The sequence below is a fragment of the Caretta caretta genome, chromosome 12 (assembly GCF_965140235.1).
Source record: "Caretta caretta isolate rCarCar2 chromosome 12, rCarCar1.hap1, whole genome shotgun sequence".
NCBI lineage: Eukaryota > Metazoa > Chordata > Testudines > Cheloniidae > Caretta > Caretta caretta.
Genome location: NC_134217.1, coordinates 4,606,982 through 4,630,356, shown reverse-complemented (window position 1 = coordinate 4,630,356; position 23,375 = coordinate 4,606,982). Strand labels below are relative to the sequence as shown.

The 23,375-nt window shown below is 44.6% G+C and overlaps 1 protein-coding gene across 2 annotated transcripts in view; it reads left to right on the top strand.

Annotated features, from left to right (window-relative positions):
• The first annotated feature begins 739 nt into the window (after positions 1 to 739).
• GFOD2 (Gfo/Idh/MocA-like oxidoreductase domain containing 2) overlaps positions 740 to 23,375 on the top strand; it is a 51,943-nt gene continuing 29,307 nt past the window's right edge. For both annotated transcript variants that reach the window (XR_007352343.2, XM_048817057.2), the window contains exons 1-2: positions 740 to 924; positions 21,315 to 21,658. Coding sequence is in view for 1 of the 2 variants with exons in the window: in XM_048817057.2 (XP_048673014.1) it covers positions 21,400 to 21,658 (259 nt within the window). In the remaining variant the exon portion in view is untranslated. The remainder of the gene's footprint in view (positions 925 to 21,314; positions 21,659 to 23,375) is intronic.

The following is a 23,375-nucleotide window of genomic DNA, read 5'->3' as shown; positions in this document are numbered from 1 at the left end:
TGCTTTGAGGTACAGTGTCACAATGGGTCGGTGGTGAGGCGGGCTCTGAGGGAGGGCACAGCGGTGGGGTGTTGCGGGAGGGCGAGGCAGGTTGTACCTGGGGTGCTGAGGCTGAGTGGGGGGGAGGGGCTCAGAGGAGGGTGTATGGGGGGTGGGATGCTGAGGCTGGCTGTGCGGGATGTGTAGGTGGAGACACTGAGGCTGGGCGTGGGGGAAGGGTGAGACGGGGTGGGGGGTTCTGAGACGGGGTGTATGGGGGCTGAGGTGGGAAGTGAGTCTGAGGGAGGGGCTGGGCGCGGAAGGGCAGGTTGGGGGGTGCAGCCCCAGGGGTCGGTGCCGGGTGGGGGCGAGGGCGGGTGGCGTTAGCCCTGGGGTCAGCGCCATGCACTGGTGGGTAGCGCCCAGCAAAGGCTTGGGGGGCTGCGAGTCCTGGCTGCGGGCTGTGCTGCGGGGTCACTGGGCCCTGTGGAGGGCCGGGAGAGAGGCTGCGCGGGTGCCAGTCTGTGGATCTGGCCCTGGTCCCCCACTCTTTTATTGTGGGTCCTACTGTAACCCGCCCGCGGGCTCCCCCTGCCGCTGCTGCTGCAGGCGGCCTAAGCGCAGGGCCTGAGAAATTGGACGCGGCTCCTTTAAGGCTTAAGAGCCCCCCACCCTTCCGCGCATGCGCGCGACCTGCCGGGGTGGGCAGAGTGTCTCGCGCAGAGCGTGAGCGGCGCGCGCTGCAGCGTGCGCTGCCACAGAGGGGCCGCGCCCAGGACTCAGCCCGGCGCCGCGGGAGCGCGCCACCTCGTCCGTCTCCTGCCCCGCGGGAGCGCGCCCGCGCCCCCGCCCCCGCCTGGCCCGCGAGGATGCGCCCGGGAGCGAGACGGGGCCGCTGGACTTCGCTGCCCCAGCCCGCGGCCCCGTGCCGCCTCCGGCCCGCAGGTGAGAGACCCGCCCGGCGGGGCTCTGGGAGGAGCTGGGGGGGTGCTGGGGGAGCGCGGAGCTGGGGGTGGGGGGCGTGGAGTTGGGGGGGTGCTGGGCGAGGGGGGGGCGTGGAGCGAGGGGAGGGGGTGGGGGGCGCGGAGCTGGGGGGGTGCTGGGCGAGGGGAGGGGGTGGGGGGCGTGCTGAGCGAGGGGGTGGGGGGCGTGGAGCTGGGGGTGGTGCTGAGCGAGGGGAGGGGGTGGGGGGCGCGGAGCTGGGGGGCTGCTGGGGGAGGGGAGAGGATGGGGGGTGCGGAGCCAGGTGGGTGGGGGGCGCGGAGCTGGGGGCGGCGCTGGGCGAGGGGAGGGGGTGGGGGGTGTGGAGCTGGGGGGGGTGCTGGGCGAGGGGAGGGGGTGGGGGGCGCGGAGCTGGGGGGGTGCTGGGCGAGGGGAGGGGGTGGGGGGCGCGGAGCTGGGGGGGTGCTGGGCGAGGGGAGGGGGTGGGGGGCGTGGAGCTGGGGGTGGTGCTGAGCGAGGGGAGGGGGTGGGGGGCGTGCTGAGCGAGGGGGTGGGGGGGCGCGGAGCTGGGGGTGGTGCTGAGCGAGGGGAGGGGGTGGGGGGCGCGGAGCTGGGGGGGTGCTGAGCGAGGGGAGGGGGTGGGGGGCGCGGAGCTGGGGGGGTGCTGAGCGAGGGGAGGGGGTGGGGGGCGCGGAGCTGGGGGTGGTGCTGAGCGAGGGGAGGGGAGGGGGTGGGGGGCGCGGAGCTGGGGGGCTGCTGGGGGAGGGGAGAGGATGGGGGGTGCGGAGCCAGGTGGGTGGGGGGCGCGGAGCTGGGGGCGGCGCTGGGCGAGGGGAGGGGGTGGGGGGCGCGGAGCTGGGGGGGTGCTGGGCGAGGGGAGGGGGTGGGGGGCGTGCTGAGCGAGGGGGTGGGGGGCGTGGAGCTGGGGGTGGTGCTGAGCGAGGGGAGGGGGTGGGGGGCGTGCTGAGCGAGGGGGTGGGGGGCGCGGGGGTGGGGGGCGTGCTGAGCGAGGGGAGGGGGTGGGGGGGCGCGGAGCTGGGGGGGGTGGAGCTGGGGGTGCTGGGGGAGTGTGGAGTTGGGGGTGGTGCTGAGCGAGGGTGCTATGCTCTAATAAATTTGTTAGTCTCTAAGATGCCACAAGTCCTCCTTTTCTTTTTACGGATACAGACTAACACGGCTGTTCCTCTGAAACTAGCAAATCACATAGCGATGGCTGGGAAAAGTCCGCATTTGTCAGCAGTTTCTCCCAGTTACATGTTGTGTGCTCTAGTTTGTCCTTATCGTAGAATAGGTCTCTGCCATCACTGTGGGGTAGTAACTGACAAATGTGGACTTTTAGTGGTGAGTACTCTAGTCTTGAAGCCTTTTCACTTGCATATCCTTTGTGTTGCCGCTCTTCTTTTCCCATCTGCCCATGAGCTCTGTATTGAAATGGGTAAGAATTTGCTGTGCTAGGAGAACAGCCCATAAGTAAGGAGCATAGAAGCAGATGTGAAACAAGGTCAGTAGTGCTACGTATCTGCTCTTGGAATAATTGATAGCCATTGATGCACCATCGTTCAAAATGTTACTTTCAGTTAAAGCACAGGACTGACTGGGTGTTTGGAGATCTAGGGTCTGTTAAAAACAACAAGGAGTCCCGTGGCATTACGCTAGCTGCCTCACTAAGGGGGGCTGGGAAGGAATTTTTCCCTTACCACTATATTGGCAAGGTGCAATGGGGGTTTTTTCGCCTTCCTCACAGCAGGTTCAGGTGGGCTCTGTTCATACATAGCATGACGGCGGTAGACCATGTCGCAACTCTTTATTTAAGTGTGTAGCGGATGTTCAGTGCAGGTACTCCATAAATGAAGGCACAAAAGAACGGAAAAATGGCTTGGAAAAGGAATTAAGGAGAGGTGCTTGGTAATGCCACAGACTTCCTGTGTGACTTTAGGCAAATCTCAATTTCCCCATTGGTAAAATGGGGTTAATACCAACTCAGGGGCACTTTGAAAAGTAGATTATTTGTAAAGTATTTTGAGATTGAATATCTTTTCTACATAAGAGAAAATTTACTCTTGCAAGAGCTATGTGGTGCCCCCTAGCAAATTTGTAACATTCCTTGCATCTGCATGTAAAATTGCTCAAACTGTTTACACTCATACACAATATCATTTGGGTCAGTACTGTTATGAGCTGGGTGAAATCTTGACCCCATTGAGGTTGACAGGTGTGAGTTCTGTTAACATAACTAAGCATAAGCTACACTTAAAGCAAAAGGTGTGTCTGAAACCACCCAGGACTTTTGGCTGACTGTTGTGTTGGGTAGGGGTGGTGTTTGTGTGGGACAAGAGATCATGCGCACACAATGAGAACCTACAAGAACAAAAAGAGAGGGAGAGGCCAGGCAAGAAAGCCAATCAGGAGCCTGTAAGCAAAGTTTGACCCTGGAAAAAGCTAGAAAGAGAGCTTTTGGGTCTGGTATTGGCTAAATAAAGAGGCTTGCTGGCTATGTAAGCTCAGTAAAAGGTTCTTTTGTTCTTGGTTCCTTCTATAGTCAGAGACACAGGACTTTGTACATTCTTTGTAAATAAACAAGATTGCATCAAAGAAAATACCAGACTTCATCAATTTCTACTTCCAACTGGAAAATATCCAAGGCCCCAAACTTTGACTAGCCACTTGTTGCCCCTTTTCAACCCAGTATTTAGTGTCGCTGAAAGCAAACCTGATTTAGTCTGAATCAATTCAGCCTGCATGCATCTACTGCCAGTGGGAATGGTACTGAAATTGTTCAAATACTCCTTCCACTATTGTCCTATAGTGTACCAGAGTCTTTCAGAATCTGAGTCCACTGCTTCTGTGTGTGCAGTGAACTATGGGATAGGTACCCAGAGGGAACTGTAACTGAAGTAGTTCAGAGCGGTACTAGTAGGGACGTAGGACAAAGCTTCATGGTTCAGAATACAACTCAGTATGGCTAGTGTGGTTGCAGTGAATAGTTTGTGCTTAAAACAGTTCTGTCAAAAGCACTTCAGTTATTCAGATCTGTGCAGTAGACATAGTCTAAGACCATGTCTATACGGCAAACTTTGGTTGACGCAAGTTATGTTGGCATAAAGCCAGCCCACTGTTAGTATATTGCTTGTGAGTGTGCATACTTGGCTGCTTGCATCGGCGTTGTGCATACTCACCCGGAGTGCTTGTGTCGATGCACAGTGTAGTGCACCATGGAGGTATCCTAGCGTGCAACACACCACTGTCCAGCACACTCTGTTGGGAAGTTTTGGAAATGGATAGTGGGGCAGAAATGAGTTGCGCGGGGATGACTGTGAGCAAGGGGTCAGCTTCCCAGCGTGCAATTGTCCCCATCCCATAATGCCAGCTAAAGCCTGTAATTTTTATGACTTTTTTTAAAAATCCCACCAACCCATGTGGACTGTCTTCTTTTTTTGCTGATGATGGCAAATCAACTTGAAGCACTCCTTCCATTTTTACTCATTTCTAACATTAAAAAAATTGATCAGGTATGATGATCTGAGCATTAATTGATAAATTGTGGCCCTTGACTGACTGACTACTGTATTAACTTTGAGAGGACTACCTGTTAAAGATGTGTTAACATATAATTTTAAAAAGTTGATTTTTAAACATTTTCTTGAATATATATTTTCATAATTGTTTTAGACTTGTCATGTTTTGTATCTTGTGTTTGTGGGAGAAAGGGCTTTCGAATGATACCTAACTTGACCCATTTCCAGAGACCTTATATTATAAAAATATCCACCAACTGAAGGATCTGGAGCTGAGGGGGCAGCAAGTCCCTCCACTTGCCAAGTTACAGAGGATGATACCATTGAAATTATGATTTTTACAAATCAAATGACACCTCCCTTTCCTTTCTATCATTAACTTGGCCATGGAATTACACATGCTCCCAGACTGATAGATACGGTGAATTTATTCAGGGACATCTTTTGATCTGCAGAAGTGCAAAGATGTGACACAGTCTTTATCATCAGGCACAAATGGGTTTTCCTGGATAATAATGGCAGAATAAACCAAAGTGTATTTTATTTTCAGGATAGTTAAAATTCGTGTTGTCATAGACCATTCTTTTATACAAAAGGAATCTATTTACAAGCAACCACAATGCTTCTGGTTAATAAACGTTTAATGTTGCTTGCAAAGTGAGGAGGCAGGGCCGGAGAAATGTGGATCATGATGAACCTCACCACCTTCTGCTTCAAGTGTGCAATGCACATTTGTTTGATCCTGCCTTCCCTGACATAAATATATAGCAACATGTATATTAAAACCAACAACCTGAAAATATACTAAACCAAGATAATTTACTGTACATGCTTCTCCCCTGGGAGAGGATGAGACAACAAACATGACAGCTGTGTAGCGATCTTCCTTACTGCACGAAGAAGGTGCTCTGGTACTAGAGCGATGACTGTAGTATAAAAACTTATTGAATACAATATTAGAGTTTGCTTTAGTTCATATTTGACTTTGTCCATTAATCTTTCCCTGCCTAGTCCTCCTAGACTGTCTCATAAGGTTTATGACGTCTGAGGCAAGCCATAAAATACAGAAATACACAAAATCCAAGAAGATTCCCACCAAGATTTTCATTCAAAAAGTTTAATGCCAGAAGGGACCATTAGATCATTTAGCCTGACCTGCTGAATATTGCTTTTACCTGTTTAACCCTGTATTAAGCCCAGTAACTTTTGTGTTTGGCTAAAGCCTATCCTCCAGAAAGAGATCCAGGCAGTCTTGGTTTGAAGACATCAAGATGTGGAAAATCCACCCCTTCCCTTGGTATTTTGTTCTTATTATTAAAAATGTTTGCCTTATTTCTAATTTGAATTTGTCTGGCTTCAGTTTCCAGCCACTGGTTCTTTTTATGTATTACTCTGCTAGATTAAAGACTCCTTTTGTATCTGGTATTTTCTCCCTATGAAAATACTTACAGACTGTAATCAAGTCACCTCTCAGTCGTCTTTTTCATAAACTAAAAACAGATTGAGCTCTTTAAATCTGTCACCGTAAAAAAGCCATTTTCTCCAATCCCCAAATCATTTTTGTCTTTTCTGCACCCTCTCCAGTTTTTCAACATTCTTTTAAAAATGTGGATTCCAGAGCTAGACATGGTATTCCAGTACCTGACTCATCCATACCATATGCAGAGGTAAAATCTGCTTCATGCTCCTACTTGCTACTCCTGTTTTTATACATGTGGGGATCACATTAGCCCTTTTTGCCACAGTGCAGCACTGGGAGCTCATGTTCAGTTGTTTGCCCACTGTGACCTCTAGGACCTTTTTAGAGCCACTGCTTTCCAGGATACAACCCCCCTTCTGTTGGTACGGCTTGTATTCCTTGTTCCTAGATGTATAACTTTGTATTTGGCTGTATTAAAACACATCCTATGTCCTGTAGTTTAAACTTTATCGTGTTAACTATATATTTGAGTGATTTTTTTTTATGTGAATTCCATGCTGATGAAAGGTGCCAGTCTAACAGCCTTGGAGACTGAAGACTCTTATCTGTAGGACAGGTGCTGCAAGAGCAATAGAAATACAAACGTCACCTGTGTGCAGCCAATATACCTTTTCCCTGATCTGAAAAGACTGACTCGTATTTGAGAGAGTCTCGTTTTAGGATATAGGTGCACACAAATTTATTATCCATTTTGACACTTTTTTTTAACGATAAAGTGGATTATTTTTCCTTATGAGCAGCCTCTCCTGATTACTTGATGGATTTGAACCCCTTATTCAACTTTCAGAGAATGAACTGCCACTTTCAATTTTGATCACATTTTTTCTCTTGGGAGAGTCAAATAATGTGTTTTTTTCAAACTTCTCTCGGTCTACCTGCATTCCTCTCATATTCTGCTTGTAATACCTCTCCTATACTGCCTGTAATTCACAGAAATGGGTATACTGGAGTGTCTAAGCAAAACATAAGGTTGTATGGGTACCTGTCTTAGGACTTTTATAACTGGGGTTGTATTTGCCTATTGAATATCAGCAAACATTCTTTTAAGGTCAGATTATAGAGCAAATATGTAATGGCTCCCTTGGAACCAATATAGTCAGCCGTGTAGTGAATGCAGAATGCTTGAGGCAACACAGTATATACTGTTCAGACAGCAATACAGAGTTGTTATAACCATCAATCTTTAGTATAAATGCTACACAAATGCACAGTAGTTGACTATTCATATGGTATAGTTTATGATACATTAAACTTCAAAAAAACAAAATAAAACTCACCTATGTCCATGTTGGAGGTGACTGAAAATTGTTCCTGTCCAGCTGTTTGGCCTGTGTGAAATAAATACAAATAAACATCGGATAAAAATAAGCACATAAATCACATTGACAATTGGCACGAATTGGCCCTTTTGTTTGAACTTAGTAGAGAGGTGAAGTATTGAATCAGCACCAGAAATTAAACTTTCCTTTCGCCATCAGACTGAGATTGAGAGAGGTTATTAATTGCAGGGAGGGGGGTGTGTGTGTGTGAGTGAGGGGGAGAGAGAGAGGTATGCCCTTTTGTTTTTAATCCATGAGGTACAGGTTTTGTGCATAGACACAAGATTTTGATCTCCACCGTATCGATCTGGCACATTCCCCCTGCACTAAATTAATTAAAAAACAAAACAAAACACTACCTCAGATTCCTTGCCTCTTGTTGAGGTCCTGCAAATGTAATTTTTTTTAAAAAGGCTTTGAGTTGTACCTGTGCAAAAAGTCTGAAATTAGCAATATCATAGAGAAAACCTAAAGGTGACTTTTTGTTCAGGTTAGCGAAGTGCCATCAGAAATTCACTAAATAAGGTAACATGCTGGATGCCTCAAATTGTAGTAGGAAAAATGGGTGTTCAGGGTGCCTAAGATTTTTTTGTTTGTTTGTTTGTTTTCCTCTTGTACTGAAGTCTCCCAGAGTGATGCCCTGAAGCCCCAACACACACCATGGGGAGGTGTGATCTTAGCGCAGCCCTGGGGTCTGTGTACTGACTTACCATTTGAACTTTGGCAAGTCATTTCTCTTCTCCCTATCTTAGTTTTTCCAACTTGTAGAATGGAGTAGTACTTGCCTCACAGGGGGATTGTGAGGGTTTGTTACTGTTTGAAACATGCTACGTATTATGCTATAACAGGGGTGGGCAAACTACGGCCTGCAGGCTGGATCCAGCTGGTCAGGGCTTTGGATCTGGCCCGTGGGATTGTCCCCCATGGTGCCGCAGGCCCCGCGCCACTCTCGGAAGCGGCTGGCACCACGTCCTTGGGGCCCTGAAGGAGGCAGAGGGCTCTGTTTGTTGCCCTTGCCTCCAGGCACCGCCCCCCGCAGCTCCCGTTGGCCAGGAATGGGGAACCACAGCCAATGGGAGCTTCGGGGGCGGTACCTGGAGGCGTGGCAAGGGCAGCACGCGGCGCCCTGTGCCTACCCCTTCCCCAAGGGCCGCGCAGGGATGTGGTGCCGGCCGCTTCCCGGAGCAACACGGCGTGGGGCCAGGGCAGGTGTGCAGGGAGCCTGCCCTGGCCCTGGTGCGCACCACTGCCACCCCAGAGCCACTTTAGGTAAGCAGCGCCGGGCCGGAGCCTGAACCCCTACTGCACCCCGCCCCCCAACTCCCTGCCTGCACCCCGCACCCCCGTGCACCCCAACCCCCTGCCCTGCGCCCCCTGCCACACACCACACCCCTCCTGCATCCTAACCCCCTGCCCTGATCTCCCTCCTGCAGTCCGCACCCCTCCTTCACTCCAACCTCCTTCCCTGAGCCCCCTCATATACCCCGCACCTCTCTTCTGCCCCAATCCCTTGCCCTGAGCCTGTTCCTGCACACCGCACCCTCATCCACACCTCGCACTCCCTCCCGCACCGCAAGCCCCTGCCCCAGCCCTGCACACAATTTCCCCACCCAGCTGTGGCCCTCGGCCCAAAAAGTTTGCCCTACCCTGTGCTATAATGTCACAGCTATTACAGAACCGGTGTGGGGAGGGGGAAAGCAAGCGTTTACAGGTACACCTTCAGTTTAGAAATAGCACTTTAATATGAAAAATGTTTACTTGTTACAATAATCTTTGATATGACCAGTAACTCTAGGATTTGAGGGGGAAATCTCTCTCATCAGCTTTTGTGTGTGTGACAGCACCTTGTGTATAGTTAGTTTTTCCCTATAGCTTTCTTGGATCTTTCACACAGCAACAGGAGAAAGAAAAGGAGGACTTGTGGCACCTTAGAGACTAACAAATTTATTAGATCATAAGCTTTCATGGGCTACAGCCCACTTCATCGGATGCATAGAATGGAACATATAGTAAGAAGATATACACACACACATACAGGTATGTTGAAAGTTGCCATACAAACTGTGAGAGGCTAATTAGTTAAGGTGAGCTATTATCAGCAGGAGAAAAAACTTTTGTAGTGATAATCAAGATGGCCCATTTAGACAGTTGACAAGAAGGTGTGAGGATACTTCACTTAAGGAAATAGATTCAATATGTGTAATGACCCAGCCACTCCCAGTCTCTATTCAAAAGTTAATGGTATCTAGTTTGCATATTAATTCAAGCTCAGCAATTTCTCATTGGAGTCGGTTTTTGAAGCTTTTCTATTGCAAAATTGCCACCCTTAAATCTTTTACTGAGTGGCCAGAGAGGTTGAAGTGTTCTCCTACCAGTTTTTGAATGTTATGATTCCTGATGTTAGATTTGTGTCCATTTATTCTTTTGCGTAGAGACTGTCCGGTTTGGCCAGTGTACATGGCAGAGGGGCATTGCTGGCACATGATGGTATATATCACATGGGAAGATGTGCAGGTGAACGAGCCCCTGATGGCGTGGCTAATGTGATTAGGTCCTATGATGGTGTCACTTGAATAAATATGTGGACAGAGTTGGGCTTTGTTGCAAGGATAGGTTCCTGGGTTAGTGTTTTTGTTGTGTGGTGTGTGGTTGCTGGAGAGTATTTGCTTCAGGTTGGGGGGCTGTCTGTAAGCGAGGACAGGCCTGTCTCCCAAGATCTGTGAGAGTGAGGGATCATTTTTCAGCGTAGGTTGTAAATCTGTGATGATGCGCTGGAGAAGTTTTAGTTGGGGGCTGAAGGTGATGGCTAGTGGTGTTGTTATTTTCTTTGTTGGGCCTGTCCTGTAGTAGGTGACTTCTGGGTACTCTTCTGGCTCTGTCAGTCTGTTTTTTCACTTCAGCAGGTGGGTATTGTAGTTTTAAGAATGCTTGATAGAGATCTTGTAGGTGTTTGTCTCTGTCTGAGGGATTGGAGCAAATGTGGTTGTATCTTAGAGCTTGGCTATAGACAATGGATCGTGTGGTGTGTCCTGGATGGAAGCTGGAGGCAAGTAGGTAAGTATAGCGGTCAGTAGGTTTCCGGTATAGGGTGGTGTTTATGTGACCATTGCTTATTAGCACAGTAGTGTCCAGGAAATGGACCGCTTGTGTGGATTGATCTAGGCTGAGGTTAATGGTGGGATGGAAATTGTTGAAATCATGGTAGAATTCCTCAAGGGCTTCTTTTCCATGGGTCCAGATGATGAAGATGTCATCAATATAGCGCAGGTAGAGTAGGTGCGTTAGGGGACGAGAGCTAAAGAAGCGTTGTTCTAAGTGAGCCATAAAAATGTTGGCATACTGTGGGGCCGTGCAGGTACCCATAGCTGTACCGCTGACTTGAAGGTATATATTGTCCCCAAATGTGAAATAGTTGTGAGTGAGGACAAAGTCACAAAGCTCAGCCACCAGGTTTGCCGTGACATTATCGGGGATACTGTTCCTGACGGCTTGTAGTCCATCTTTGTGTGGAATGTTGGTGTAGAGGGCTTCTACATCCATAGTGGCCAGGATGGTGTTTTCAGGAAGATCACCAATGGATTGTAGTTTTCTCAGGAAGTCAGTGGTGTCTCAAAGATAGCTGGGAGTGCTGGTAGCTTAGGGCCTGTGGAGGGAGTCTACGTAGCCAGACAACCCTGCTGTCAGGGTGCCAATGCTGAGATGATGGGGCATCCAGGATTTCCAGGTTTATGGATCTTGGGAAGCAGATAGAATGCCTCTGGTTGGGGTTTTAGGCATGTGTCTGCACAGATCTGTTCCTGTTCTTTTTCAGGGAGTTTCTTGAGCAGATGGTGTAGTTTCTTTTGGTAATCCTCAGTGGGATCAGAGGATAATGGCCTGTAGAATGTGGAGTTAGAGAGCTGTCTAGCAGCCTCTTGTTCATATTCCAACTTATTCATGATGACGACAGAACCTCCTTTGTCAGCCTTTTTGATTATGATGTCAGAGTTGTTCCTCAGGCTGTTGATGGTGTTGTGTTCAGCACGGCTGAGGTTATGGGGCAAATGATGCTGCTTTTCCACAATTTCAGCCCGTGCATGTTGACGGAAGCACTCTATGTAGAAGTCCAGTCTGTTGTTTCGACCTTCAGGAGGAGTCCACGCAGAATCCTTCTTTTTGTAGTGTTGGTAGGAAGGACTCTGTGGGTTAGTATGTTGTTCAGAGGTGTGTTGGAAATATTCTTTGAGTCGGAGACGTCGAAAGTAGGATTCTAGGTCACCACAGAACTGTATCACGTTCGTGGCCCTGGAGGGACAAAAGGAGAGGCCCCCAAGATAGGACAGACTCTTCTGCCGGGCTAAGAGTATAATGAGAAAGATTGTCTCATTTTAAAAATTTCTCTAACTGTAACCCACAAAACTGGCAGGGGCATTCAAGGCAGGGATAGGACCTGCAAATACTTTCAACTCATTTTTAAAATTTAACTATTTAAAGTTGACTATATCAAATTCCTTTCTGAAACTGTATAATGTTTAGGATATAAACTTGTTTATTTCATATTGAATCATATGCTTAATCTCCCTGAATGTAACTGCCTGTCTGTGACTTGGAACGTTCTGCTCAGCCTTAGATCCAGAATATCACCAGCTTTGTGTAATATTATCTGAGCGGGTTTCAGAGATTAATCGTTCTTAAGAACAAGTCGTGGCCATTGTGATCACTCTTGTATAATCTGTGTAGCACAGACCATAGAACTTCATGTGGTGATCCCTATGTGGAGTGTGGTAACTTGTGGTAGAGTTAGATCATATCTTTTAGAAAGACATCCAGTCTTGATGTAAAGATTTAAAGTGATGGAGAATCTACTGCATTCCATATTAGGCTGACCCAACAAATCGAAAAGGAGTACTTGTGGCACGTTAGAGACTAACAAATTTATTTGAGCATAAGCTTTCGTGAGGAGTTACTCAACCAATTTCTAACTGAGACGAGGGCTTGGTTGAGAATGAGCCGATTGATACTCGGTCTAGACAAAATGAAGGCGACGGCTGTGGAATGGAAGAAGGAATTGGAAGAATTAGTGGAGGTAGGTTTCAGAGTAACAGCTGTGTTAGTCTGTATTCGCAAAAAGAAAAGGAGTACTTGTGGCACCTTAGAGACTAACCAATTTATTTGAGCATAAGCTTTCGTGAGCTACAGCTCACTTCATCGGATGCATACTGTGGAAACTGCAGAAGACATTATATACACAGAGACCATGAAACAATACCTCCTTCCACCCCACTCTCCTGCTGGTAATAGCTTACCTAAAGTGACCACTCTGTTTACAATGTGTATGATAATCAAGTTGGGCCATTTCCAGCACAAATCCAGGTTTTCTCACCCTCTCCCCCCCCCCCCCCCCCGCAAACTCTCTCTCCTGCTGGTAATAGCCCATCCAAAGTGACCACTCTCCTTACAATGTGTGTGATAATCAAGGTGGGCCATTTCCAGCATAAATCCAAGTTTAACCAGAACGTCTGGGGGGGGGGGGTAGGAAAAAACAAGGGGAAATAGGCTACCTTGCATAATGACTTAGCCACTCCCAGTCTCTATTTAAGTCTAAATTAATAGTATCCAATTTGCAAATGAATTCCAATTCAGCAGTTTCTCGCTGGAGTCTGGATTTGAAGTTTTTTTGTTTTAAGATAGCAACCTTCATGTCTGTAATTGCGTGACCAGAGAGATTGAAGTATTCTCCGACTGGTTTATGAATGTTACAATTCTTGACATCTGATTTGTGTCCATTTATTCTTTTACGTAGAGACTGTCCAGTTTGACCAATGTACATGGCAGAGGGGCATTGCTGGCACATGATGGCATATATCACATTGGTGGATGTGCAGGTGAACGAGCCTCTGATAGTGTGGCTGATGTTATTAGGCCCTGTGATGGTGTCCCCTGAATAGATATGTGGGCACAGTTGGCAACGGGCTTTGTTGCAACACCACTTTCTACAAGCCATTACCCTATGATCCCACTGAGAGTTACCAAAAGCAACTACAGCATTTGCTCAAGAAACTTCCTGAAAAAGCACAAGATCAAATCCGCACAGACACACCCCTGGAACCCCGACCTGGGATATTCTATCTACTACCTAAGATCCATAAACCTGGAAATCCTGGGCACCCCATCATCTCAGGCATTGGCACCCTGACAGCAGGATTGTCTGGCTATGTAGACTCCCTCCTCAGGCCCTATGCTACCAGCACTCCCAGCTATCTTTGAGACACCACTGACTTCCTGAGGAAACTACAATCCATCGGTGATCTTCCTGATAACACCATCCTGGCCACTATGGATGTAGAAGCCCTCTACACCAACATTCCACACAAAGATGGACTACAAGCCGTCAAGAACGCTATCCCCGATAATGTCACGGCTAACCTGGTGGCTGAACTTTGTGACTTTGTCCTTACCCATAACTATTTTACATTTGGGGACAATGTATACCTTCAGATCAGCGGTACTGCTATGGGTACCCGCATGGCCCCACAGTATGCCAACATTTTTATGGCTGACTTAGAACAACGCTTCCTCAGCTCTCGTCCCCTAACGTCCTACTCTACTTGCGCTATACTGATGACATCTTCATCATCTGGACCCATGGAAAAGAAGCCCTTGAGGAATTCCACCATGATTTCAACAATTTCCATCCCACCATCAACCTCAGCCTGGTCTAGTCCACACAAGAGATCCACTTCCTGGACACTACAGTGCTAATAAACAATGGTCACATAAACACCACCCTATACCGGAAACCTACTGACCGCTATTCCTACCTACATGCCTCCAGCTTTCACCCTGACCACACCACACGATCCATCGTCTACAGCCAAGCTCTGCGATACAACCGCATTTGCTCCAACCCCTCAGACTGAGACAAACACCTACAAGATCTCTATCAAGCGTTCTTACAACTACAGTACCCACCTGCTGAAGTGAAGAAACAGATTGATAGAGCCAGAAAAGTTCCCAGAAGTCACCTGCTACAGGACAGGCCTAACAAAGAAAATAACAGAACACCACTAGCCGTCACCTTCAGCCCCCAACTAAAACCCCTCCAACGCATTATTAAGGATCTACAACCTATCCTGAAGGATGACCCAACACACTCACAAATCTTGGGGACAGGCCAGTCCTTGCCTACAGACAGCCCCGCAACCTGAAGCAAATACTCACCAACAATCACATACCACACAACAGAACCACTAACCCAGGAACCTATCCTTGCAACAAAGCCCGTTGCGAACTGTGCCCACATATCTATTCAGGGGACACCATCACAGGGCCTAATAACATCAGCCACACTATCAGAGGCTCGTTCACCTGCACATCCACCAATGTGATATATGCCATCATGTGCCAGCAATGCCCCTCTGCCATGTACATTGGTCAAACTGGACAGTCTCTACGTAAAAGAATAAATGGACACAAATCAGATGTCAAGAATTGTAACATTCATAAACCAGTCGGAGAACACTTCAATCTCTCTGGTCACGCAATTACAGACATGAAGGTCGCTATCTTAAAACAAAAAAACTTCAAATCCAGACTCCAGCGAGAAACTGCTGAATTGGAATTCATTTGCAAATTGGATACTATTAATTTAGACTTAAATAGAGACTGGGAGTGGCTATTTCCCCTTGTTTTTTCCTCCCCCCCCCCCCCCCCCCCCCCCGACGTTCTGGTTAAACTTGGATTTATGCTGGAAATGGCCCACCTTGATTATCATGCACATTGTAGGGAGAGTGGTCACTTTGGATGGGCTATTACCAGCAGGAGAATGAGTTTGTGTGTGTGTGGGGGGGGGGGGGGGGGGGGAGGGTGAGAAAACCTGGATTTGTGCTGGAAATGGCCCAACTTGATTATCATACACATTGTAAACAGAGTGGTCACTTTAGGTAAGCTATTACCAGCAGGAGAGTGGGGTGGGAGGAGGTATTGTTTCATGGTCTCTGTGTATATAATGTCTTCTGCAGTTTCCACAGTATGCATCCGATGAAGTGAGCTGTAGCTCACGAAAGCTCATGCTCAAATAAATTGGTTAGTCTCTAAGGTGCCACAAATCCTCCTTTTCTTTTAGTGGAGGAAGTTTCAGCTCTTTGGTTGGGGGAAGAAATATGTTTGCTATTTTTCACACAAGTTTGCAACCTAGCAATCTTGTTGGTTGCCAGATTTTCTAGGTTGCAGTTGTGCTCCAGGCTTTTTTCTTTTTGCACCTGGCTAGAAGTCTGATTATTTTGTTCAGATGTATGGGTCTTCATCACTTGACAATTGGATTGCTGTAATGCTCTGAATGTAGGGCTGCATTTTAATATTTGGAATCCTCAACTAATGAGGCAGCCTTCGTACTTAGTGATATTTCCCACAGGGATTGCATCACAGCTGTGTTCTTCCTTTGCACTGGCTTCTAGTTTTGATTTTGGGTGTAATTCAAAGTTTTGGTTTGATTTGTATGTGATACAACTACAGTTGAGAGCAGCTGAGGCGTACAAACTGACAATCCTCTGTGTTTAACTGAGTATGTTGCTTGGAGAACGTTTCAGGGAGGGGCTCTAAAGCTTGCTTTACTCCCCTGCTCCAGCAAAGCCCAAGTCTGACCTTTGAGGCATGCTTACAAGGTCAGTGTGTTTTCCCAGGCTTTTAAGAAGAGGGTGGGTAAGGAGGATTTAGGGTGCTGCTGATTGTTCTGATGGATTAATTGTTTAAGGCAGAGTAAGCTATTTTAATTTTCTTTTTATTCACTTTTAGCAATTTAAAAGAATACAGTAGTTATAAAGAAATATGTTAACATAGCCAAAAGATATGTAAACTTATATTTTTTCTATGACTCAGTGATTTTGTCCGCAGTTCAATGTTGAATGACCATTCATAATTTAGCATAGAGTAACAGCAGAATGAAATCTCATCAAGCATGACTTAACATTTAAAAAGAAAAGGAGTACTTGTGGCACCTTAAGAGACTAACAAATTTATTAGAGCATAAGCTTTCTTGAGCTACAGCTCACTTTATTGGATTTGTGAGCTACAGCTCACTTCATTGGATGCATCCGATGAAGTGAGCTGTAGCTCCCAAAAGCTTATGCTCTAATAAATTGGTTAGTCTCTAAGGTGCCACAAGTACTCCTTTTCTTTTTACGGATACAGACTAACACGGCTGCTACTCTGAAACTTAACATTTAAAGGAACTCTGTCCAGTTAAAAAATCATTCTTCCTCCTTAAAAGAAAATCGAGTATAATTACAAATAAAACTTAAATTCTCAAAGTTTAGAAGGGAAAATTTGTTTTTAGTTTGTGCATTTTAAGTTTCGTGGTTTCCTCTGCATTATCAGTTAGGTTACAATCTTGTAAAGACTTAGCGTGTGTTAAACTTGATTGAAGTTAAGCATGTGCATAAATCTTTGCAGGATTCAGGGCCAAGTACTCCTTTTCTTTTCCCTCTGTTGTGTTATTTCACGCAACAGGGAAAAGAGAAAGGTTTAAAAGGAAAATGTGTTTGTAAAACCAGAGAACTGGACAGTTACAAAGCAGATTGTTTTTACAGTGCCCTGTATAATGGGGCTTAGGCCTCTAGGTGCTACTGCAGTACAAATAATAATAAATCAGAAATATTTTAATACCACTCCATTAGTTAAAAAGGTCTGACTGCTTGTTCTCATTGCGCTGTACTTTATCTGACTGTTCTTCTAATCACTCTTTCTTCAAAGGAGCTACTTTTAGTTGATAAAGTTCTAGTTTTATTTCCATTTTAGTGTGGGGCCATCCATTCTAGTGTAGAGTGACTCCAAAAGTTGTGGGTAGAACAATCTTGCTACAGAGATGGGAGGAACAGGTTATCTGCTGCAATATGTCCTGCACGGCTTAGGCTTAGGTTTAAACATTGGCTCTTCTTTAGTTGTAAGCATTGTTTACTTGAAGTGCATTTACAGCAACAGTCTAAATCAGAGGGTAGTAAGACTTCTGGCTGCATTGTCTTAGGAGCTCATCCCAAATACTTCTCTCTCCTTTACTGCTGGTCTCTACCCCATTATCGGTTTATTCTTTGTAAAATGTGTTGGTGTATGTGCTGCTAGAGTACTTGGATAGGTACATTTTAAAAAAAAAACCCAAATCTACTGCTTTGCTTGGAAACAAGAAATTGCAACTTGAAATGGCCCCTGACATAGCCCTGTGCCTCAAAATGAATCAGAAGAGAATGGATATCCAAGATAACTGCACCTCTGTTTGTTTTAATACATGACTGTAGTACTCAGATTAAATTTGACAACTGAAAAATTCATAACGTTTTAACTGTGCTTTACTTGCATATTGATGCTGACAAGCCTTGGCCAGAAAGACTTAGTTATTTAAAAACAAAATATTTGAGAGTAGAAGGGTGTAGAAGATGTAGTAAAATTTATTTCTTGCTATTGAAATCATCCTACCAAAGGTCCTACCCTAGTCCTCTTGTCATAAAGATTTTAAACACGAGCTGAATTGACAGAGAACAATATTTCAGTTTTACCCCTCAGGTTTAATTCAGTATTTCCTCATTTTGGTTCAGCAACAATTAACTCTATTTAATCAGAGAAGTATCCAGAATTACACATCAAGGACTAAATTGACACCATTCAAATGCTATGGAATAAGGTATTCTGGCTCAGGGAGAACAACTTGAGAATGCGCTACATGACCTTGTCTTTGACTGACACTGGATATTTGTTTGGGATATTTTGTGCATGTGTGTGATATTAGGGTAAAATGTAGAGTAGATCCAAAACCAAGGATATTGTGTCATCATATCTCTATAATTAGTCATGCAGCCAAACCTGAAGGTATAGTTTGGAACTGAAACAAATGAAATTGGCATAGCAGCATTGTATGTTTGTCTGTTCCCCAAGAACAGTTTGCACAAGCATATGCTGCTCAAGCTGTTTCTCTGCTTTTGTTCAAGCTGAAAGTATATAAATGCAATAGTTCAATGAAATATATTGTTTTCTGTACATTTTGCCACCAGTACAGTTTTCACCTGGACAGTCCGGGGTTTTGGCTTGTGTGTCCGGGTGCCATTTTTTTTTTTTTTTTTTAAATGTGAGGTGCAATTGGCGGAGAAAGGGGTGGGACTTTGGGGGAAGAGGAGGAGAAAGGGGTGAGGCCTCGGGGTCTGGTTACCAGCCATTAGAAAGGTGGCAACCCTAGATTAGACAAACACAAATTTACACACATTTATGTGTTGGAATACTAGAGATAAAGCCACAAGAGTTCTGTAAATTGATCAGCAAAAGCACATTAAAATGTAAATCACGGTAATGGATGATGAAGAAATCAGTTAATTGCAATAGCAGGTGTAATGTGGTATTGGGCAGGAGAAACGAAGGATATAATCTCAGGTTAACAGTGCTGCTCAATATGGTCTCGCATTTCAGTTAACAGGCCGGATTGTGATACCCTTACTCACACACTGAGTAGAACAATGCTCTACTCATAGTCAGTGAGGACTATTCAAGGAGTAAGATACTTCTCAGCATGAGTAAAGGTTGCAAAATCTGGTGCTCAGTAAACTGTCAGCTCTGTATAGACAGTTCTTATTTTAATTTTTAAATATTTTATTTATCAATAAAATGTCAACATATTGATGCATCTAGAGAAAGAGGGGTGTGGTAAGAGCCTTAATTTCCATATGTTTCCACTTTATAGGGAAATAAAAACCTATTAAAGGAACACTGTTAAGGTGCCCAAGTAACAAATAATATCTCTCTGTGTAGCGATACATAGGACAAGAACATCTCAGAAAGTAAACAGGCATTGGTATATTGGTGATGGCAATCATCTTTTAGAATGCAAATATATTGGTTGGTAAGGGGCTTGCAAAATACCATTGATCAAATTATTAAGGGTTATATAACTGAAACATAATAGTGTCTTATTAAATATTTCAGCAACAGAAAAATGAATATATAAAACAAGATGATATGTGGAGAGATTACATATGGCAATCTTTCACAAAACATAGTTACATATAAACTGGAATTGTTTATATGAAGATGAAAAATGTAACAAGTTTTCATTTGATTTCACATTTGTATTTAGTTATTAACTCATTTTTCTTTTATGTACCTTAAACAAATGTTAAACCAGAAATATAGTATGAACTGCTTTGCACCCTCTATTTTTCGTCTGTTGTACACCTGCAAACTGAGGTTTTCTTTAAATAGTGTGTGAGCAAAAATAATTGTATAGCTAAGGATCATGCGGTTCTTGTAATAAAATACTTTTTATTTAAAATTCAATGGGAAAGATCTTGTATAACCTACTAGTTCAAGAAAATATGTTCTATCTGTTCTAATCAACTAAGTTTAGTAAAACTTCCTACCAGGGACACTGGAGCAAATTTTAAGGGGAGATCCTGGCTGGAGTAAAAAAGCTTAAGCAGAACAAACACACTGAGGAGACAGTGTTTGGTATGGAAAGAAGCTTTTTATAGACAAATGCTGTGGAACATCCTTCCACACACTGGGCATCAGGAATACAAACTATCCATTAGTTTTCCTGTTAAAGTAGAGTTGTAAAACTTCATTTTATTGTCATGTCTCCCCCTGCTTGCTTCGTTTCACACTGCTTAACTTAAAGTACTTTTTACATGTACCAAGGTACTGTACCCTCACTGTGAAACATAAACAATGCTATGATAACTAAGAGACACTTTGAGGGGTATTTTAGTTAGTTGCTGATGTGGAAATTGGGCAGAAGGGAATTACATCAGCTAGGCATCAGATGCGCAAAGAATTTATATTTGGACTGCCACAAGGCACTAATGGTGGTATGTGGAATGAATCAGGCATAGAATGTAAAATGTGGGAAGGAATAAAAGCAAACTAAGTACACCTCCTTCTCCTTACTCTCACTGAAGAGAACACTTTCATCATATTAGTTGTTAAAACTTTGTTTTTAACTAAATCTTATTGTGCAATGATGATACTGAGTTTCCCTACAGTTAAATAGCTTGATAGGTTTCTTTGTTCTTTGCTTCCCTTTAACCCTTCATATGAAAGGTTACTGCCTCAGGCTTAGAATCTACAATCAGGAGAGGTTTTAGTAATATAAAGTATGCCAAGATTAGCAGGGCTGTAGTACCATTCTCCTTGGTTCTTTGTTAGACATTTTATGTCTCTTCTTTACAAGGGTGCTTAGTATTACGTATTCCTCTCTCTCTACCTACATTCCTAAACTTACCAAGGGTCTTAGTAGATTCTCCATCACTGGTGATTTTTAAATCAAGATTGGCTGTTTTTCTAAAGATCTGCTCTAGGAATTGTTTTGGGGAAGTTTTATGTCCTGTGTTTTTTACAGGGTGGTCAGACTAGATGATCACAGTGGTCCCTTCTGGTCTTGGAATCTATGAAAACCAATATCTTTATTTCTCTGCTGACATCAACAGTCTGGATGTTACTGTATTCCCAAATTGTAGTGTGGCTGTACCATCTACTGTCTCCTCTTGTATCATTTATTTTTAGTGCTTAAAGTTAAACTAGTTAAACAGAGACCCACCACACTTGACATTTTACTAAGATAATTACTTGGAATATGTCTTGTTCAGAACAGTATATTTACTTATATGTGATTATAGAGATTTACATTTATAACACAGAGACCATAGGTCTGGCATGTCTAAACGTCACTGAACCATGCCAGATTATCTGGGGACTGCACCAAATGGGCAAAAAATGAGGCATATGGTATTCTCCTTCATCTTTAATGTGAAGATGTAGCTGCTAAGACTAAATATCTCAGTATGCAGTGTTTCATCTTGAGCCAAGTAGCCTCTTGGAAGCTCACCTGTTAAGATGTTGTTTCTCTGTTACACCTTCTCATTAAAGACATGGGCACTGTGGATCTCCTTTTAGTCTGCTGGTTTTTGCTGCTCTATCTTAGGTTTATCTATGATTTCACTTTGAGTGAGTCTCTCAGCATTTTGCATATGACATCAAAATGGTAGATCCTAACATTCAGTAGTGAATGCATTTGATGTAAAAATGTACCCTCTGGTAATATCCAGCTGTAACATTTGCTGTTTTTAGGAGCTGTGGTTGAGATGGAAGGCTGAGGAGCTAAACCTTATGTTGGCGGTCTACGTATGGACACTAAGGCTTGAGTGAACACGCAATGAAAATGCTTCCTGGTGTGGGCGTTTTTGGGACTGGCAGCACTGCCCGGGTACTGGTGCCTTTGTTGAGAGCAGAGGGTTTCTCCATCGAAGCACTTTGGGGGAAGACTGAAGAGGAAGCAAAGCGGCTAGCAGAGGAAATGAACATTGAATTCTACACCAGTCAGACTGATGATGTCTTGCTGCACCAGGATGTAGATTTGGTTTGCATCAACATCCCTCCACCACTAACCCGGCAAATTGCTGTGAAAGCTCTAGGTACTGTGTTTTCTCTTTTGAGTCAGAGCAAAAGGTTTTTTTGACTATCTGATTGAAAAAACACGTTCTAATAGATTTAAATTTGTTGCTGTTGGCTTGTCAATGCATAATCAGTAGTACTATAAAAACGCCATTCTAAATTGTGTTGTATTTGGAGCTGGTAATGCTGCCTGTCGTTAAAGTTACCTGATACTTCCCATTATAAGACCCTGTTTATAATTTCTTGTAACTTTAACTGTTTAGGCTGAAATTTCCCATGCTGGGTGTCTTGGAAAATTTTAGAAAAAATGGTCAGCTACTTTGGAGAATGAGATTAGGGCAAAATACATTTTGTTGCCCACGTTCAAAATTTTTTTTTACAAGGGTTTAGCTGAGAAGCTCTAGCGCCCCCATGCTGTGGTGGTGTGGTGCTGGCTCTTCTTTCTCCCCCACCCCATCAGGGATTGATATATTTATTTATTTATGTATTTATTTTGCTGTTCACATAAATAAACGACAAAATTTGGCCAAGTGATGAGGTTTAAAAAAATCTGCAGATGCTCAAGAGATTTCTGAGCTTGGGAGCTAAAGTCTCTGACAATTCAGTACTGAGCATGCTCCATCCAGGGGTTGAGCTGGACTTGCCCTGCTCCTAGTTGCTGAGGGCTCCTCTGGCACTACACACATGAATTGAAAGCCTGGAGAGTATCTCTTGTTGCTCCCTCTGCTGGCACCCGGCAGCATGGTGTATGAGGAGGAATCACCTTGACTGAAATACAGAGGGGACAAAGGCTGAGCCAAGAGAAGGGTGGAAGAAGTGGACTGGGACAAGAACTCTGGAAGGGGAGGGCTGAGAGCTGGTGGGGAGACGGAGTGATACTGGGACTGGCTGGAGAAGGAGACTGGGAACTGGTTACATAAGCAATTTGAGTTCACCAACTTCCTAACTTTTGACTTCTTGACCTTAATGTTTTTATACAGGGTGGTGTGTACCTATAGATAGTCTTGTAAATCTAAAGTTCGACTTCTTGTTGACTCTTAATAAAGCTCAAAGTGAATAGGTTTCTAGGACTGGAGATTATGTCATGCTGTATCAACTAGGGTAATCCTTTATTCTCTGCCTTTAAGTAGATTTTTGTGCTAAAGTAACGCTTTTGAAGTAAACATCTCATGCTAACCCTTCTAAGATGTCAGTCAAATGTTTGGGGAGGTGATCTTTGGATTTTGTCTTCAAGTTGTTGTTAGACTTGTATTGAGTGCTTTACTACTGCTAGTCCTAGGTCCCAAGGAACTACTGCGATGGAAAATTTAACATATATGTGAGAATTCGTTGCTTGAAATATGCTAAAATCTCTTCTAAATGCTGTTTAAATGGTGACTGTTTCGCTTGCTACGATACTTTCTGTCGGTTAGATGAATTTATGTGCTTGAACCGTTTCTGGTAAACTAAACTGAACACGAGACAAATTTAGGTTGTTAATAAAACTTCCATTCCTCAAACATAAGGAAACATGAAACGGCATCACTCCAATCAAAGAAGGTGAAGAAAATGAAGATGAAATGAAGATTAGTTGTGAGACAAGTGTTTATGTAGTTAATGGAAAGGTGAAAAGAGAGGGACTGATGGCTTTTTAAGAGATTATCAGATATCCTCTGGAACAGCAGAGGATTATTTACTTTTCATTTATTTTTATTTTCCCTAAAGTGCTCTCATCTAAAGACTGTCTGATGTGCCATT